Here is a 20,467-nt window from a genome sequence, read left to right as displayed (position 1 = left end):
ACTGAATCTCCACCAGATGGTTTTTGAGGACAGAGAAGCTATTTGTGTCTCCCATTGACATCTATTTTCCAAGTGAGAGACGGCCCCATATGTCAGTGCCATATGTCAATCGAGGTGATCCATCCATTTGTGTTGGTGGGAACCTGCCAGTTGTTGCCCCTATTTTTTTCTCATGCCTTTTCCTGCCTCTCTGATTTTTCTCTAGGTCTCAGGCCTGTCGGGAAGACCATTGGTGCTGTGGTGGGGCCAGAGCCTAAGTCTTGTGTATGGCGTGGTTACGGCTGCAGCCTCTCACCTCTGCCTTCCTCCATTTCGGGCTGGTTACTTTTGTGCTCTTCCTGAATGGTCTTCGAGCAGAGGCTGGTGACTTGAGGGATGTGCCCAGTGCAGGACAGAACAATGAGTCCTGTTCAGGGTCATCAGACTGCAAGGAGGGTGTCATCTTGCCAATCTGGTATCCAGAGAACCCTTCCCTTGGGGACAAGATTGCAAGGGTCATTGTCTATTTTGTGGCCCTGATATACATGTTTCTTGGAGTGTCTATCATTGCTGACCGATTCATGGCATCTATTGAAGTTATTACCTCCCAAGAGAGGGAGGTGACAATCAAGAAGCCCAATGGAGAGACCAGCACAACTACAATTCGGGTATGGAATGAAACTGTCTCCAACCTGACCCTGATGGCCCTAGGCTCTTCTGCTCCGGAGATTCTCCTGTCTTTAATTGAGGTGTGTGGTCACGGGTTCATTGCTGGTGATTTGGGACCGTCTACCATTGTCGGCAGTGCAGCCTTCAACATGTTCATCATCATTGGCATCTGTGTCTATGTGATCCCAGATGGGGAGACTCGCAAGATCAAGCACCTTCGAGTCTTCTTTGTCACGGCTGCTTGGAGCGTCTTTGCCTATATTTGGCTCTACATGATCCTGGCAGTCTTCTCTCCTGGTGTGGTCCAGGTTTGGGAAGGCCTCCTTACTCTCTTCTTCTTTCCAGTGTGTGTCCTGCTGGCTTGGGTGGCAGATAAGCGACTGCTCTTCTACAAATACATGCACAAAAGATACCGCACAGATAAACACCGAGGAATTATCATTGAGACAGAGGGTGAACACCCTAAGGGCATTGAGATGGATGGGAAAATGATGAATTCTCACTTCCTGGATGGGAACCTTATACCCTTGGAAGGAAAGGAGGTAGATGAATCTCGCAGGGAAATGATCCGAATTCTTAAGGATCTGAAGCAAAAACACCCAGAAAAAGACTTAGATCAGCTGGTGGAGATGGCCAATTACTATGCTCTTTCCCACCAACAGAAGAGCCGTGCTTTCTACCGCATCCAAGCCACCCGGATGATGACTGGTGCAGGCAATATACTTAAGAAACATGCAGCAGAGCAAGCCAAGAAGACCGCCAGCATGAGTGAGGTGCATACTGATGAGCCTGAGGACTTTGCCTCGAAGGTCTTTTTTGACCCATGCTCTTACCAGTGCCTGGAGAACTGTGGAGCTGTCCTCCTGACTGTGGTGAGGAAAGGGGGAGATATATCCAAGACTATGTACGTGGACTACAAAACAGAGGACGGCTCTGCCAATGCAGGGGCTGACTATGAGTTCACAGAAGGCACTGTGGTTCTGAAGCCAGGAGAGACCCAGAAGGAGTTCTCCGTGGGCATCATCGATGATGACATTTTTGAAGAGGATGAACACTTCTTCGTGAGACTGAGCAATGTCCGTGTAGAAGAGGAGCAGCTGGAAGAGGGGATGACCCCCGCCATCCTCAATAGTCTTCCTTTGCCACGGGCTGTCCTGGCTTCCCCTTGTGTGGCCACAGTAACCATCTTGGATGATGACCATGCAGGAATTTTCACTTTTGAATGTGATACCATTCATGTCAGTGAAAGTATTGGTGTTATGGAAGTCAAGGTTTTGAGGACATCGGGTGCCCGGGGCACAGTCATCGTCCCTTTTAGGACAGTAGAAGGAACAGCCAAGGGTGGTGGTGAGGACTTTGAAGATACTTATGGGGAGCTGGAGTTTAAGAATGATGAAACGGTGTAAGTAACTTTTCTGTATTTCGTTCCTCCATAGCCCATCTTGCGTCATCTCTTTCTGTGCTTTAGCACTACCCCTTACAGTGCCCCCTTGTATTTGCTTTCATCAGAGCTAGGAGGGATCAGCAGACACTCCTGGACAGGTCCTGCTTCCAAGCCCTCCTTCAGTTGTCTCTTTCTAAATTGCGTCTGGATGCTTTGTTCAGATCTAAGGACACAGAGGTTTTTTGTCCATTGAAATTCAAGTTGATGGACAAGAAAGGTGTGAGGTGTCAGAAGGTTTTGTAAGATCTTGAAGAATGCTTGTAACTGAACAAGAGCCGGGAAATACACAGACTTCTCCTTCACCCCTCTTCCATACCAAAGGTTATGAGTTTGGAAACTTACTATTCCAGGACGATAATAGTCTGGTCATCATAATCTTAAGAAAACAATTGGCACTGCCTTATTTCCCCTCAGTACCACATTAAAGTTATGTCGTGTAGCCAGATTCCAGACACTACTCTTTCCATTTAGAGATTGGAAAAATTGATTGAGACTTGGCAATGTCATTTATTGCATATACTATTTTGTGGAACTAGGCTTGTCTAATCTGAATGAGGCAAATCAATATGACCAGAGTACTGGAAGTGTCATAGAGAAGGAGAACCCTGAGGACCACTGTCTTTTGTCTCTTGGCTTGAGAATAAGCTCCAACTTTTGGCTATGCAATGAGGGAGATTTGTGGGAGAAAATACATCTTCTGTTTCACAGTTTAGAGCTGCTCTGAACTATTTCACCACTCGTTGCTCCATTCAGCCCATCAGACCCCGAGAGACTGTGCTTCAGTCGTCCCTCCTCACTGACCCTTCTTACAGATGGGCATTCTGTCCTCAGCTTGTATAGGTAGCATGGTGGGGGTGGGCTAAGAATAGCTTACTTAGCTTATAGTAGGGTCAACTTTTCAAGGAAGCTTAAGAGGATGACAATGAAAAAGGGACCCATCTTGGGATTCCTGCTGTTCTATAGGCAGGAGATGATGTAAAGAAGGAAAGGGGAGATGAAAACTGTTTCATGAACCTGTAGCTTCTACTTCTAGGGCACTGAATCATTCATAAAACAGAAGGGAAGGAACTCCTGGAAAGAGGGATTGGGGAACGTCTATAGGTCCCAGGAAAAGTGCTATTGAAGCACTTCTTGGGTCCAGCCAAGGGACAGAACTCTAAAAGTCTTGTTTCAGCTGGGAACAGCTGGATGGCCTAAGGGATTCTGTTGTTGTCTCTTCTGACTTTGGACTTAGTAACTCTGAAAGGAAACCCTCTCATATAAAGAGTAAAAATAACAATACTTTTCTTGCCTGGAGGCAGGGTGAGATTCTTTTCTGCTCTAAAATCTTCCAAACCCAAGTGTAGGCATTGCGTGTGGGTCATACTCTCACTTACCAAAAGAATAGGATTGGGGAGACTGACTCCTGAAGGGGAAAAGCTATCGACAAACTGATTTGTTAGAACACTGTTTAATCATTTTTTTTCTGGGAAGGATAATCATTTGTGAGCATAACTAAGAACGCATGCCTTCCAGAGAATACTAGGAGAAGTAATCATGCATATAGATAAAGCAGCGCTCTCACTGGGAAGATGAACTTAGTAAAATTTCACACATGTTTATGGTGATATTGGCATATGAGTGTTTATTTTCAGGCATTAGATGATGTCAAGTCCACACAATCTCCTGTAATTGGCTAGATTTGGGGAAATTCCCATTCAATATTTACCTTCCAGTGTCATGAAAAGTTAGCTTAGATGAGGTAAAAAATCGGTCCCCATTTTCTTTATTTTCTTAATGATCTATTATTAAGGACCTACCAGGGTCTCTATGACTATACATTCTCAAAATTCTCTCTCTCTCTCTCTCTCTCTCTCTCTCTCTCTCTCTCTCTCTCTCTCTCTCTCTCTCTCTGTGTGTGTGTGTGTGTGTGTGTACATGCATTTGGCAAGCAACTTTATGTTTGCATCTATCCCTTGACACCACTGTTTGACTTCAGTATGGTATGGTCCTTTACTGAAAGCCCACAGCCTGTTAGTCTGACCCACGGTACTTTAAACTGTATACAACCAGAGGCAACAGTATATGTAATGGAAGAACCATGGACTCTGAATACTTCTGATCAGAAGTCTAACTTCTCTGCTGACTTTACCACATGAGTAAGGAAAAACTTCTTACCTATGATGTAATCTACCCGCTAGTAAAATAGGAGTAATAGCTTTCGTACAGGACTTACTGTGATGACTGGAGATGTTCCGGGTTCATGATGTGTGCAGTACACAGGGTTGGTAGCTGTAGTATTTTCAGGAGACATAATGAGGAGATCAGGTTACTTAGATCTCTGCGTGACTGTAATTACTGAGAGCATGCTAGTTTCCAGTCAGTGCAAAGAGTCCTCACCTGAAATATTAGAGTTGGATAGGGCCTTCTGCCTTCTAGAATACTTGTTTGTTAAGCATTATTATTGGAAGTACACATCAGGGTAGAGCATTTCCCATAAACCCATGCTGCTGCTGATCTCCAACTTACAGGTAAAGTATATGAAGGTCCTGACCAAACCACAAAAGCAACTCTTCGAATAACTTGCTTAATTGAGTCAAGAACGGATATTTTCCAATTTCAGCTTTCAAACCCAACATAGCAACAACTCAGTTCCTAACAAGGCTTTCTAATTGCAAAGCCATTCTGGGAACTGAGTTTGACCCTTTTAGGTACTTGGACAGGAGCTGACAGATCTTAGGAAGAATTGTTTGCCCAGAACATATTAAGCCTGGTGATATTGGACCTGTTGTGTTGACTGCAGTCATGCAGCTACTACCAAGTTACATGCTCTATCAGGAAGACGGGAACTGGAGAGATGATCTCATGAGTAAGCATGCTTGCCGGGCCAGCATGAGGATCTGAGTTTGAATACCTAGAACACAGGAGATGAATGTACAGTGTGAGCATCTGTAATCCCAGGACTCCTGAATCCCTGGGCAGGGCAGCTAGCCTGACATACACAGTCGAAAAACAATAGAGAGATTCTGTCTCAGACAAGGTAGAAGATGATGACTGATAGCCAAGATTGTTTCCTGACTTCCACGCATGTGCCATACATGAATACATGTGTGCACACACTAGTTCCACGAGTGTATCTTGTCTACTCCTCTAAGTCATTTGTAGCATCATGGTATGGTGGAGAATTCTGAACCTTGAAATCTTACAATTGGATATGAACCCGCCCCTCAGTGGCAGTATAACATTTCATAGTCACATCGTCTGCATGGGTCCTAGAGATTTTGTTGTTGTTATTGGTGAAACAAAATTAATAACATTATCTATATATCTACAAGATAATGTGAAGTACAAAAATACAAATAGGAAAAAATGCACCGTTAGCACAGTGCCTTCTCCCAGAAGGCATTCAGTCATTCAACAAACGTTTACTAAATGTTTGGTATGTGTTAGTACATCGGTTGGCACTGAGGGTAGAGAAATAAGACATGTCGGAATTTCATCTCTCTGGGATCTCACTCTCAGGAAGAAAGGATCAGCATGTACATACAAACGCAAACACATGGGAGAATGGTATGTTTGGGAAAGAGTGAGTAAAGGGGAAATGAGACTTTCCTATTGTGTGTGAGAGACACCGCCCAAGTGTTAAGGACCCTTCATTAAGGACATAGTAATGAGGGAAGCGGGACTGCTTGGTGTGTGACAATATTACACCTGTATTACAATGAACCCTTGACATTTTGTGATAGATACTACTGATGTCTTCACGATCCAGGAGAATCCCAGTTTTATGCCTATCCCTGTAGAATTATAGAAAGTCCACAGCAAACAGTAACAAAACCTCTAGGAGATATGAGTTTTTCCTGCATGCTAATTTCATTCATTAAACAAGTGACTGGCTCTTACAGATCTGAGGCTCACGCATACTTCTGTAAAATAACAGCTTGTTCCAACTCACAGGCCTCTGCTGGGGACAGGGTTCCTCTGAGAATAGTCAGATGTGCAAGTAGCAGGCTCTACTATAATCTAATAGCAGAGGCCTCCTTCAAGGAAGAGCACAGTGTTGGCTGGGCTGTACGTGTTCCAACCAAATTATACGTTAAAGCTGGAAGATATTTGACCTCTCATTTTACAAATTATAAAGCCAAACTCAAAGAGTGGAGGCAGTTACCAGGATCACATCAGATATGACAGAAATATCACATCAGATGTGATAGGAGGCTGGGGATGGAGAGGATGTGAGAAGCTGCCGAGTTAATGTCCCCTTCTGCTTCGGGCACCTCTGTTTTATTTTTACTCACCAGTAAAATGTTAGCTTTGGAAAGGATATGACAATTGGGATGTGAAAGCTGTTTTGAGAGTGCAAATCTTGGAGTATTATGTGACTAATGTCTTAACTAGGAATAATAATATAGCTCGGACTATTTTTAATCTCCCAGCTCACCTTGAAACTGTTCAGGAAGTAAGATCCTGAGCCAATGGAGTTTTTGTGTTTTAGTAAAAGCTGGTCTTCTCTGGACTCTTCTGACTCCTAAGGTCAAAGTTTCTTCTCTCATTCCCAAGAACAGAGGCAAGGGACACTAAACAAAGCCAGGCCAGCAAGTGAGGATTCTTTATGGTCCAGTCTTCCCATCACACCCCTAGAGGTTTACTGTACAGAGCGCATGTGCACACCTTCGACTAGTTTTCCCCATGAAGAAGGCAGCAGACTGATTATTCAAGACACTGTTTTCTTACTTTTTTTAAATGAGGAATTAGGCTGTACTGCCCAATACAGTCTAGAGTCCTGGCACAAAGCCAGTAGTATGTACTCAATAGCTGAATATAGACTGTTTGATTCTCAAATAGAGCAAGCTCCACATACATAGATTCTTTGCCATTGAAGAGCTTTTTTGCAAGAACCGAATGCTTTGAGGATTTTGCCAACTAACATCACACAAATATTCTCAGGTAGCATGGCATTCAAAGGAGTTATTATTCTTATACCTCCACACATACAAGGAAGAAATCAGCAGTATGAAAAGGGTGAAAGAAAAAAACAGGGAGAAGTTTGGAGGAGGGTTGAGAGATGGCTCTGGGCTGACAAATCTGGACAAAATACAATTATGATCTACATGTATGAAAATGTCACAATGAAACTCCCTATTTTATCTGCTGATATAAACAAACTTACCCCAAATTTGAGAAAAATTTAAAGCTAAAAATAAAACTTATTTACTCTGGAAAATTTTGTTTTCCTAAACGCATGCTGATCAGTCTATACTGGTATACATTTGAGGTCATCCATTGACTTTGCACCCTGTCTTGCACGAGTCAGTGCCTGTAGCTACATAGTGGGTATTCTGCTTTTGTATGAATCCAGTCCAGTTAGTTGCCAGTCAATGTCGTGTCAAACCCCTAAAGAAGCACTTATTCACGATCCAGATGATGCTGCAGTGAGTCCTTGAGTTGGCCCCCTCTAGGTAAGTGTCATCTTGACAGTAACTTAACACACCAAGTATGTGAAATTTGGCTGTAGAACAGGACTACTGCCATCTCTCTCTAGTTGTCCAATTCCCCTAGACATGTTGGTCCTAATTTGTCAGCTTTGTAAGTTTCTCCTTGTGTATCCCTTGTGACATCCCATGGGCCCGCTACTGTCTATAACCTTCTTTTTCTGGATTGTGGCGATTCAGAAGTCATGCTGTCACCAGCATGACCGCTCCCTTGGCAAGAGAGTTACCTTTTCCCTTGGCTGTATACCTTCACACTGGTTCACTTTGCTTCCCACTGAGATGTTAGTCTGCATTTGTAGGTTACTTTCTTATGCTTGCTCTTTCCAATAAGCATCCCCTGCGACAGCCATTCTTTCTTGCTTGAATATGCTCCAGGGCCAGCAGACCTCTGCCGAGGTGTCTCTGTACCCAATACCTTCCCCAGGAGCACCATCATTCACTGTGCTCTTCCAAGCTGGTCTCACTCTCCATGCTCCCCTCCTTCTCAGAGGAGGCCTCCTCACTAGATTGTCTTCTGTCCCCTCTCTGATCTATGACTTCAAGTAAGATAGAAGGAGCTAGAAAAATATCCCTTAAAAAAGCCTGTCACTTGGACGGTGACACTAACTGCTTGCTATCTCTAAGAAGATGAATGTCTCCCAGGAAACAAAGCCCTTGTGACAGTACCCCTTCTCCCTTCACCACGAAAGATTTGCTTGTCTCTAGGTGAGACAGAAAGATTTAATCATAAAGATCCAGCAGAGATGAGAGCCGATATCAGAAAGCCATTAGAAAGGGACTAAACCAGCAAGGAGGACGGCCTTCTCATCCTGATGTATTTCCTCCTGGGCCTGAGGACTCAGTCTCCCAGCATCTCTGTGTCTTGCCACCTTGGCAATTGCATTTATTTCTTCCAGCTTGCTCTAGAACCTGACAGGTCAACAGTCTTTCTCTCCGGTGTACTTGCAGCCCTCTCCCCAACCTGGACAAATCTTTCTAGTCTTAATGATCAAGTTCTCTAGATCTTGCTGCTGCCATTGTTGTTGATGATGTTGTTGTTGTGTTATGTTGTGTTGTTTTAAATCTGACCATGTAAAAGGTTCTTGGCCAAGTCCTTTCTCCTCCTCCCCACCACCCACCCCAGATAACCTCTATAACTGGATAATGGAGTGGAGAAATGAAGTTGCCATGAGAATTCCATTATAAGTTATCTAAACAGTTGTATCACTAGGTTGTGGGCGGTGCTATTTAGAAGGGAGTCTTAAGCAAGACTTCCTGTCCCCTGGAAACTGGAATAAGGTCTATAGTAGAACATTGGTGTCACTGTGGTCTATGCTGCACCAGTTGGCTAGAAGAAGGGGTGCTCCTCAGACCTAAGCAATGTTTCCCACTGACAGCAGATGCCAGAGCTAAGATTAAGCTAGCCAGGACAACAGTGACCATTCCCAGTGTAGAATGCTGAGTGATACAGGTCTCAAGGCTACCAGGGTCACTTCTCCCCTTACTGATCTGCCCTCTCTGGGAGAGCAGCAGCAGAGAGCTCTGTCTCATTTTCAGTTACATTATGTGGGCCTGAGTCACTTCAAAAGCTCTTCTCGGGTCTGAGTTTTCAGTGCTCCTTGTGTTTCAGACAAAGCCAAAATGCTTCTCCCAGCAGTTCAAGAATAGAGTGACGGTTCTTGGGCTGGAGAGATGGCTCAGCTGTTAAAAGCTAGGCTCACAACCAAAAATATAAGGATAGAGTGACAGTTCTCTTTCAGCCCCTTCCTCTCTACCTGATCTCTGCTGGACCAGCTAGACAGCAGCATTCAGCTGTCTTTAGCCATGGAGCGGGAACTTGAGGTCTTTCCAGGATCTCTTGGGATCAATTCTCCACAAGTGGCACAATGTGTGTTTCTCTACCAGGTGTCCTGGGATGTGGAAGAAAATAGGACCCTCCTTAGAGTCACCTCTGGGCAATTAGTAGTGGCTGTCCTAGTGGGCTGTGTTAAGAAAATCTGTGAGGTAAAACCTGTGCTTAACTGTAGATATGAGAAAAACAGGCCACATATGACAATCCTGTGGAAGTAGTCGAAAACCCCGTGATATAAATCAAGTAGGAGTCTAAATGGCTATTTTTTTTCTCCATGCTAAGACAATCAATCTCTCTCTCTCTCTCTCTCTCTCTCTCTCTCTCTCTCTCTCTCTCTCTCCTTTGTTCTTCATAACACTGAACTTGTTACTCATTTTGTGAATCCACAGAAGCGTGAGTTCCCGTTGGACACATAAAGCATACAGCTTTTAAAAATTATACTGGAATCTTCTAGAACCCCATCTAGTGTACCAGGTTTCACAAGATAGACCAATGTTTGTTAAATTACTTCTATCATAGTTTATTTTCTTTTAAAACCACCTGCCATTTCTCTGTACAACCTGTGTTCTAGAATATTCTAAGCCGGTAACTAGTGATTGTCGTTTTATGCAATGTAGCAAAGCACAACTCGTGTTCCTATGATGAGTCAAAAGCAGAGAGAAAGCACATTTTAATGAACTTTTGTGGACTATTGAATCTATAGTGTGTACCTCGGGGGCTGAGAGAGCATGGAATGAATGCAGCCAAGTGCTGACTGCTAGAGGAATTAAGGGATGGCAACATTTTGAAAATAGGTGCTGGCACTTTAAAGCAGGTCTGATGTGGTAACCCCATAGAGCGGTCAGAATGTGCTAGAGAAAGTGGGAAGGCTGTTGGTTTCTGGGACTTCCCGTTGGAGCTCACAACTCTAGGAAAATTTATTATTGCTCCTGCTAGGGTGCTTATGCAGTAAAAGTTCCGTCATTTGTATAACAACATAAAAGTCCACATTTTTAAAAAATATATAAGGACTTTGCAATATCATTAAAGTGACTATTTGAGCGCAGGCTTTTCTTTTTTCTTTTTCTTTCTTTTTCCTTTATTTCTTTTTCTTTTTTCTTTCTTTTTTCTTTTTTAAGTCAAGTATCAAAACCTGCATCTTCTGATTCTGAACACATATTCCTTCTATCATAGGACATATCTTAATAAGGTTATTAAGCTGGAACCACCTTAGAAAGGAAAAAGAGAAACACTTTTCCTTTAACTCACATAGGGGAAGCTAAGAGTGTGCCCCTCTCTTTGTGTGTGTATGTGTGTGTGTGTGTGTGTGTGTGTGTGTGTGTGTGTGTGTGTGTGTGTGTGTAAAGACCAGAGCAGACCTTGGTCTCCAGTCTTTCTCTATCGCTCTCCACTTTGTTCCCTTGATACAGGACCTCTCACTGAACTGAGACCTCACCATTCTGCCTAGGCTGGCTGGTCAGCACACACCTGGGATCCATCCATCTATTTCTGTAGCTCTCCACTGATGCTGGGGTTAGAGGGATGCCCAGGCATGCTGAGCTTTTCGCATGGGTGCTGGGGAGTTAAATTCACATCTTCACGCTTGCAAAGCAAACCCTTCACTGAGCTGTCTATCTCCTTAGCCTCTCACTTTTTCCTTAATAGCCAGAGGAACTGAATACCTAAAGCAACACTGGGGTGGGGGCCATTCTAACATGCTGGGAAAATAATCAGACCAGATTTCAAGCTATATTACTGAACTTCAGTAATTAAAAAAAAAAAGCAGTGTGGTTTTGGCACCAAAACAGACCTGCACACAGATGACTTATTTTCCTTTTAATTCTGGGGCAGCTGGGCCTAGGGAATTTGGCAGGTCTCAAATATGCGCTGTAATACTTAGCCTAGGACTCTGAATTCATAACCTTGATTCAATTCCCACACTTGCCCATGTGAATCCACAGAGGTTTCTGGTTTAGCCTTTTCTCATGAGACCCTGCCAACAGGTGAAGCACTGCCTATTTCTAGGGAAAAGATCTTACAGTCAGACCAAAGATTTTATTTATTTATTTATTTATTTATTTATTTATTTATTTATCTATTTATTTTTGTTCTTTTGTTGTTGATGGTGGTGCGGTTTTGTCTTGTTTTGGTTTTTGCTTTTTGTTTGTTTGGAGATAAATATATATATATATATATATATATATATATATATATATATATATATATATATATATATATATATATATATCTCCCACTATCATGACCGAAGACAACCAGGACCAAGGACTAGAGGGAGTCGAAAACAAGGGAGATTAGGTGCAACCCCAGGAGAGTCTATGACAGCCCTCCATAGCCATGGGGCCTGAACCAACATCAACAAAAAAAAAGGAGGTCAGAGAAGGGTGTCAGTTACTTAATGTGTGTTGGCAGGCATTTGAAGAGCTCATTCTCGGGACTGAACAGTGAGAACAGATGGTCCCTATCCTTGGGGAGGCCATAGTCTGGTTGGAACATGGTTACGTGTAGTATTTGCCTCTTCTGTGCAAAGGAACCACCAAGGGCAGAGGTGAAACGGAGGCAAAACCTCCCTGTGTCAGTGATTTGGTTTGGTTCTTCTCATGGGCCCCATTCTTTGGTTGATTTAGAACTTACTAGAAAGAATGACTGATTGATCCAGTTCAGGGTGGCATAGACAGACATAGGAAGATGCTGGCTTCAGGCGCAAGTAGTCCTCATCCAGTCCGCATTCTTGACCACAACAGCACCTGGTTCAAACCTGCATGACCCTACCTAGCACAAAGAGGATGATGTCTCTGGAACAAGTGAATAGCTGAGTAGAGGGATGAGCACATTCTTGGGTAGATTCCTGGCTTGTCTCTGTCTACGTGTACCACTCGGAGGTTGCGGAAAGCTCAGGGAGGCCGTGCATTGGATATTGCTCTTGGGCATGAACCACTCTCCCCTTTCTATACTCTTTCCTCTCCCAGCTTCACCAAGACCCACAGCACTGTCTGGACACTGGCCTTCCTGAACTAGCACAGCAGTGGCACCTGTCTGCCACCAGCTTTTTAAAAGGACAGTGTCCATACTGCCTTGCTACCTCTGATCACTGGTTGAGTTTGAATCTCAGGAGACACCCTGAAAAATCAATTAAGCATTTCCTTCAGGGAGTGTGTAATTCCGTCCTATCTGGGCCTTGTAATGATAGTGCCTTGCCACTGCATAGGGAGCTACGCTGTCCAGCTGCCTAGATCCTTTCCCTGGGAGGGAACTAATCTGCTTAGGCCAGATTGGACTCAATCCCATGCAGCACTTCCTGACGCTCTCTGAATCCTACGTCAGAATGTGCCTGTCCCTAGCAGGACACACGTTATCTCAGCCTTGGTTTGCTCCTCATTCTAAACTATGCTGCTCCGAGTTTCTCCCCTTGGTCCCCTCCAGTCCTATCAGGGTTTGCAAGAAGAAAGAAAACTAAGGGCTTTGCGCCTGTTTTTCTGCTAGCTTGAAGGAAGACGGTATACTATGATAGAGTCCCTGCCAGTCTTTTCCTAGTAACTCAAGGCAGAAAGGACACCTGCTTTGTCTTAAGCTGAAGAGGAAGTTACCTTAGTGTTCTGTGTTATTTTCTTTGCTAGTCAACTTCATTTCCTCGTGGCCTTTTAGGTGGTCGGATGGCTTCTCACTCTTGCTGTGGACACCGATCAGAGGGGTCAAGTGTCTCCTGCCATGTTGGGAAGGTAGTATAGGTTTACTTATCTCCCATCTTCAGAAATTCAAATTCTTTCCCCCACCCCCATTAGTACGGGAGGGTCTGCCCAAAGTGCCCGCCGTAAGCTGTGCTGGGTTCAGTGGTATGTGCCCTTCTCAAATTCATGTTCCCGCAGAACCTCAGGAGGAAACCCTATGAGGAAGTCGGGTCTTTGCAGGGAAGTTAGTTATGAGGAGATTATACTGGAATCCTGATACAAACGCCAGGCGAAGAAGGAGCATACAGAGAAGCAGGCCCCATGCAAGCAGAAACAGAGATAAAAGCGATGCGGACGAGGGACCCTGGGCAGTTGTCAGTAAACGGAAGAAGCTAGGAGAGGAGCATGGAGCAGATTCTTCTTTAGTCTCGAGAGAGATCAACGCATGTGTCAGTCTGACTTGAGTTCGCTGTGGCAAATAAGCTAAGAGAAGCAGCTTCAAGGAAGCAAATTTATCTTAGCTCACAGGTTTACAGGATCCAGTCCACTGTTTCTGAATGGTGGTGATAAAGAACACAGTAGTGGAAGGACATGATGAAGTAAAGATGCTCACTCTGTGCTAGCCAGGAAGCAGAGAGAGAAATAAACAGGAAAGGACCAAGTCAAGATTGCCTCCCCACAAACCCCAGGTGTAGAAGAGAAGGCCGCTAGAGCTGCTGTCACTGACTAAAGGAACTTAGGTATGTGACCTAGACTTATTCTTTTTATTTTCGATGATAGCTGTCTCTTTGCAGACAGTAATTGAAGAGGTTTGCAAAGATTTGTACCTCCAGAGGTGGGAACCTCCTTTTCCCCACCAGACTTCACTTCCTAATAATCCATTCAGTGTGAACAGATGATGGATTAACACATCAACGAGGTTAGATTTTTCATGGTTCAATCTCCTTCCAGTGATTAGGTCCACTAGCTAGCCACATGGTCTATGGCATAGACGGGGAACAGTTAGTGTTACCCTTGGTTTTGAATGTCTAGTCTTCAGACCTGAAAAAAACATCCAGTTACTTGAAGCTACCTATTGTAACCAGCTACAGAGTCAGAGTATATTATGTATTCTCTGTACAATGTATGTCCACACTTCGCCATGCACATTACCAGCTCTGGACTGGAGCAAAGAAAGGCTGCCTGAGGAAGAGTTTGCTGTCTCTCAGGACACTGATCCTTAGGGCCCCAGGAAGCCAGAACTCTTCCCTGGTCTTTGTTATATAAACAGTCTCTAATCAATCACTAAGCTCTTCAATTACGTTTGCAAATAGAGGGCTATTACCCAAAATAAAAAGACCACTTTGTCTAGGTCAGACGCCTAGGTTCGTTCAGTTAGTGACAGCAGTTATAATGGTCCTTTCTTCTACCATCGGATCCCCTTATCATACATCCCCTCACAGTCTTTAAAGTGTGTCACAGTCTTAAGCAAATGTTGGCAGCATCAGACTGTGTTCCAAAGCTGCATGCTCTTTTCTGCTCACTTCATGATAGAGGAAGCCTGGGCCACTGGATCTATAGCTTCCTGCCGTGGAGTGAGTAGCCTTTCATCTTTGACCAGGCCCTCTCTAGTAGAGTATGACGACACATACTTGGAATCACAGCATTCAGAGGGTTGATAATGAGGCAGGAGGGTTATGAGTTTGAAGCCAGCCTAGGCTATACAATGAGAAGCTATCTGAGGATAAAAAAGTATTTTACCTACAACTGTTGATACAAAATAAGGCTGATTCTCCAGTCTTTCTCCCTTTGGAGTTACTTGAGGCCCTGAAGCTGTCCCTGAACTGCAGGTGTGTATTGCCTGCTTTTGGGGGGAATGAAGATATTACTGCTTTTCTCGGCAAAGAGATGAGCTTGACTTGGGTAAAGCTGAAAATGTCATGAGTAACCTAGGGACAACCATGACTGTCTGTGACAAGAAGAAGGCATTGCTGATAGGTGTGTAGGAGGAATCCGATGGTTCATTTTCATCGTCAGCCTGACTGAGTCTAGATTCACATAGGATATCTGCCTCCATGAAGTGTTTCTAGAGAGTTTTAACTGAGGAGGAAAGACCCACCAGAAGGTGGACAGCACCATCCTTATGCCATGGGGTTCTAAACCAACCAAAAGTGGGATAAAAGAGAAAGCACAATGGGCACCATCATTTATCTCTGTATTTCCAGTTTTTCAGACTCCTGGACCACACCTTCTCTGCCATACAGGAATGTGTCACTCGAATCATGAACCAAAGCAAACCCTTCCTCTTTTAAGTTGCTTTTGTCTAGTATAATTAAAAACAAACAAACAAACAAACAAACAAACAAACAGGTACATGCCTTTAGTATCAGCAGTTGAGAGGCAGAGGCAGGTGGATGTTTGTGAGTTTGGGGACAGCCTGATCTATACAGTTTCAGTACAGATAGGTCTACACAGAGAAACCGCATCTTGAGAAATGAAAGAAAGTTGTAGCAGACATATCACCAGAATCAGAACTAGCAATGAAACTGTGCACACAGAAGCACTTGTGTAGAAAGGGTAGAAGAGCAGCTCAAACAAACATGTGGGACTGTGGTCAAGTCAGAGGAGAGACAGTCTCTGATTGGCTACTTGCGGGTGGTAAGCCAGAAGGAATTGCCTAGCCTCTCTCTTTGCTTATTACTGTAATGTGGGTATTAAGGAACTTATCTCTCGGGGCTGTTGTGAGCTTGCATACAGTCACCAACAGAAAACATTTTACGGTCTAGTCTCAATTACCCACTAAGTATTAGTTAAGTAACTAGCAGAATCTTGGCCATGACTCAGTCTTTCTACTCTACCTGATCCAGCATCTTGCTCCAGTTTGACTTAGGAATTGGATTCCCTATCTGTGCCCAAGGTTAGCTTTTAGGAAAAGAGAGTTGATCTAAAGATAGAAAGTCAAAGAGTATTGTCTGGAGGAAGGTGGAGGAAAATGTCATTATCTGGGCTTTCTTTGACAGTGTCAGAGAACATGACAGGCTGCTCCCCAAGGCAAGAGCTGCCCCAGGCCAGAGCTGAAGGTGACCTTGAGGTTGACTTGTCTGCATCCCGATGTGGAGTTTGTCTAGCTTGCTTGGGGAATGGAGGGAAAGCAAGAAGGATGGCAGAGAGTGCAACAGAAGCAAAGGAGACAGAAGAAGGCCAGGAGGGGGATTGGGCAAACTCTGTCCCCTCTGAAAGGTAATTAGATGTAAAACCACTTCCTAGTGGGACTCTAGAACTAGAACAGCTACAATAATTACAGTACAGGCTCCAGAGGGCCCTAGGCATGCCTCTGAGCACACAAGCAGCGTAGAAATCTCTTCCTAGACCCACTGCCCCAGCCTCCACTCAAACCTGTTGGTGATCTAAAGACTTCAGGAGAGTGTTATAGCTGCAGAGTTGCACTGACAATCTAGTGTCATGAAACCCTGCAGACTAAAAAGGCCTTTCCTGATGGCTAAGCCACCCGCAGTACGACGCATTACTTCTGCCGCAAGCCTGTCGATGGTGTACAAAGTGTCAAATACATGGCCATTGTGCACTCACTGAGTTCTCATCATATGCCCATGCGTTATGGTGTATGTGACATGCTGTGTAGGAATTTCACACTGAACCCCAGTGAGAGTCTGGACATAGGCCTGACTGCTCAACGGATGCTTGTGCTTTCAACACCAACTCACCAAATCACCAAATAACCAGGGTCAGAAACACGAAGGCTAGATGTGAGGTTTCAGAGGTGTCCTTTCTACAATTTTAGAGAACCCTTACCTGAAATGTCTCACGTTTAGGGTATGATTGCTGTATCAGTTGCTTCTTAAGACGAAAACAACTTAAAGGATGAAAACGTTACTTTGCCTCACAGTGGAAGGATATACAGTCTGTCCCAGCAGAGGGACTCATGGGAGCAGGACTGTGGGGCTACTGCTCACGTTGGTAGCCCACAGTCAGGAGTCAAAGAGTGGTGAATGGGGGCATTCTCTCATTCATTTTATTTTTATTCAGTCTGGGATTCTAGTCCACGGAATAATGCCATAGACATTTGGGGTGGGTACCCATTTCATTTAAAGGTCCCCAGAAATGCCCTTACAGTACACTCAGAAGTTTGTCTCACAGGTCATTCTAAATCCTGCCAAGAGGACAATCCAGTGAACCATCACAAATGATATCATGTACAGAGCTCCCCTCGCCTCTGAGCACCTTGTCACCAGCTCCCCTGCCTTGGTAGTGTCCCCATTCGCATACTTTCTTTGCTCAAGAAGTCTTTCTCCACTAAATATTTGACTTCTCCCCTGCATCTGTCCACTGCCCTGGCACTGACCTGAGGACTAGTTAAGGCTTCTCCCTGAACATACTTACTGAATCATAACGCATTTGCTATTTGTGGACATCAAAAGTGTGATCACAATACTGATTTCTGGAAGTCATTCAACCTTGGAGCCCCAGTGTTTCCCCTGCAATCTCTTGTTAACTATTCTCTCAGTAAGAGAAGACAAAATACTTCTCTCATCTCTCAACATTGAGTGGCTCCCCACCCTTCCCTTGGACCATCCAAGACCAGGAGCCCCCCTTGTGTCAGATCTCAGTTATTGCATCTAGATGCCTTCGTCTCCCCATGTACCACCCCGTTTCCTGAGTGCTAACAAATACAACCAATCCAGAGAGGCAAACACACAGCCCACCAAGTGTGCCACTATGTAGCCCAAAGGGGAAGAGGATGAGCTATGGAGGGCTTGCATTTTGCACTGACTCTGCCACCTTTTGGATACATGTATTAATTTTTCAATTGCAACTTCATTTAACACCATGAACATCTATCCATTCCATAGCGGCTTCTGTGAATCAGTTTCTGAGTTCAAGTTAAGATGGCAGCTAGTGCTGTTCTCTCATCTGAGTCTTGGGGGTCTCATTTCAATCTCGGGATTGTTACAGAAGGTGTATCCTCCCAGCTGGGGAACTCATGCCTTGCCCTTTTATGTCCATCTGCAGAAAGAGCCTCTTCGACTTTTAAAGGCTCTGTCTAATTAGTTGAGCACATGCATGATATTTTCCCTTAAAGTCAAGGCTTAAGCATCAGTTAATTAAGGATGCTGCTATCTGCAAAACCCCTTCACCTTTGCCATGTGACAGAGCCATGGCGTATAATTATTACCAGATTTGCACAGGTCTCACACTCAACGGAGAAGATTGATTTTTCAGGGCATTCACCCCTGGGGCCCTGTCTGTTAGAATTCTGCCTCCTGTCCTATAGAATATCAAGTAAATCAACCAATCTCTCTAGTGCTAACTTTATTACTTGGAAAAGAGGATGATGGCAGTCACACAGGATTATTAGAAAGAATATACAAGTCACATTAGACTATTTTCCGTTACCTTAAGAAAATGCCCGAGGTAGGTGAACCTTATAAAGAAAAAGCATTTAGTTTATACTTTGGAGGTTAAAAGCCTAAGCCAAGCATCATCCTGATGAGGGCCTCTGGTGAGGGCCTGGCAATGAATGGCTTCGTGTAGAGCCATGAGAGGGAAACATCACATTGTAAGTAGGGAATCTAATCTGAAGAGTGATTCAGGGACCAGGTTCAGGTTCCAATAAAAACTCACTCTTAGAAGGAATCTCAGGGAGTGACAGGAGAGCTACCTTGGTCCTTTCCTGAGGGCAACTCCTCAATGACCTCAATGACTCAAGGACTCCCCCTGAGTCTCACCTCTTAATGATGTCACCACCACTCACGTTGGTGTACAGGGAATTAAGCCTCCAACACACAAACCTCTGGAGGGCACAGCCATATCCAAACCATGACATGCAATTTCCCAGTTTCTTCCCACTGTTGTCCACTTATCCTATAGCCTCTGTGGTTAAAAGCAGAAAACCATCCCAGGGAACTGACATTATATGCAAACAAAGCACCATCGGATCTTATTCATCATGCAGTTGTATTTTATATTTAAAGTTGCTTTGGACATTTAATTAATGAATAGTGAAAAATTACTAAGGAGTACTGAGCTGGGATCCTGTGAGCCTCTGTTCACAACATCTTCAGCAACCAATGTATAACCTTGGCCTCTGTGTGTGTGTGTGTGTGTGTGTGTGTGTGTGTGTGTGTGTGTTTCTGTTTAAAGACTTTATTTCACAGATGATTTTGACTTATTAGTACCGAACTTGTGGATAATAACTCCAGCTCATATCCGAGCAAAGCTTGTTGAACACAGGTATTCTCCTGTGGTAACACCAGAGCCTTTTGTACTTAGGAAGGTTTGTAGAAATTCAGCTGTAAGGATGGAGAGATGGCTCAGTGGTTATAAAAGCACAGGCTGCTCTTCCAGAGGACCCAGGTTCAATACCCAGCACTCACACCCATCTGTAACCCTAGTTCCAGGAAATGATTTCTTCTTTTGGCTTCTGTGGGCACCAGGTATAAACGTAGACATGTAGGCAGAATGCTAAGATACACAGAGTAAAGAGTGAGAGACATTCATCTGTGTGTTTGGCTTGTGGAAAGAGGGGTGATTTTGAACAAGACAAACACCAGTATACATGGAAAAGCATGAGAGGCATAGCACAGCACAGGCTGCAGAAGGGACAGGAGCTGACCGGAAGTAGCATGTCACCTAGGCTGGTCTCTGTGGGGAGACTCAGACCAGCCAGATTTTACAAGTCTGCGAAAACGTGTGTAAAGGGAGTGGGTTTTATTCCTGCGTTTTTTTTCTAACATCTGTTTGTTCGAGACAGAGTCTCATGTAGCCCAGGCTGGCCTCAAACTCAGTATGTAGCTGAGGATCACCTGACCTCCTGCTCCTCCTGCCTCCAACTCCTGAGTGTTGATTACAGCTGTGTGCCACTGTGCTCCGATACTTGGTTTTGTTTCCCCCAGCCTCTAGCGAACACACAGGGGAGCTAAAGCTGATGTCAGAAGCAGGAACCCTTGCGCTGTTCCCTGGTAGAACTGTGGAGAACAGTTGTTCCCCTCGATTTTTTTTTACGGTTTTCTAGGAGCCCATTTAAAAGGGGGGGGGTGGGGTCAGCACAAATATAAAATAATGAAATGAAGTGAAAACCACCTTTCCAGACACCCGGGCCTAAGGTGAAATCAGCTGGAAGGGGCTCTGTCTTGCTGTGGACCCAGAATCCTGTCGAACGTACCATAGCTTGAATGACCCAGCCATGGTCTTGTTGGTATTACAGGTCGCCCTCTGCCCAGAGTCAGGAGGCGTCTCAGCATGTACCTAGCAGAATGCAGAAGGGGTTGTAGACAGGGACCTAGAGCTGACTCTGAGTGTGCCAAAACAAGATGTCTTTGCCTTTGTCCTCTGCCTGTGCTGAAGATGTTAAATGTGGACCGCTCTAGCGGCTTTGAAGCTATTCATACAGTTTCAGAAGACCTTAATCCCA

The 20,467-nt window shown here is 44.4% G+C and overlaps 1 protein-coding gene across 12 annotated transcripts in view; it reads left to right on the top strand.

The window, feature by feature from the left end:
• The window catches only part of Slc8a3 (solute carrier family 8 member A3), a 133,598-nt gene that overhangs the window by 17,591 nt on the left and 95,540 nt on the right, over nucleotides 1–20,467 (top strand). For all 12 annotated transcript variants that reach the window (XM_039111701.2, XM_063261489.1, XM_063261491.1 and 9 more), the window contains one exon: nucleotides 206–2,050. In XM_039111701.2, the coding sequence (XP_038967629.1) occupies nucleotides 267–2,050 (1,784 nt within the window). In that variant the 5' untranslated portion in view covers nucleotides 206–266. The remainder of the gene's footprint in view (nucleotides 1–205; nucleotides 2,051–20,467) is intronic.

Source organism: Rattus norvegicus, chromosome 6 (genome assembly GCF_036323735.1).
Source record: "Rattus norvegicus strain BN/NHsdMcwi chromosome 6, GRCr8, whole genome shotgun sequence".
NCBI classification, from domain to species: Eukaryota; Metazoa; Chordata; class Mammalia; order Rodentia; family Muridae; genus Rattus; species Rattus norvegicus.
Note: the sequence above shows the minus strand (reverse complement) of the source record. Positions and strands in the feature narration are given on the sequence as shown.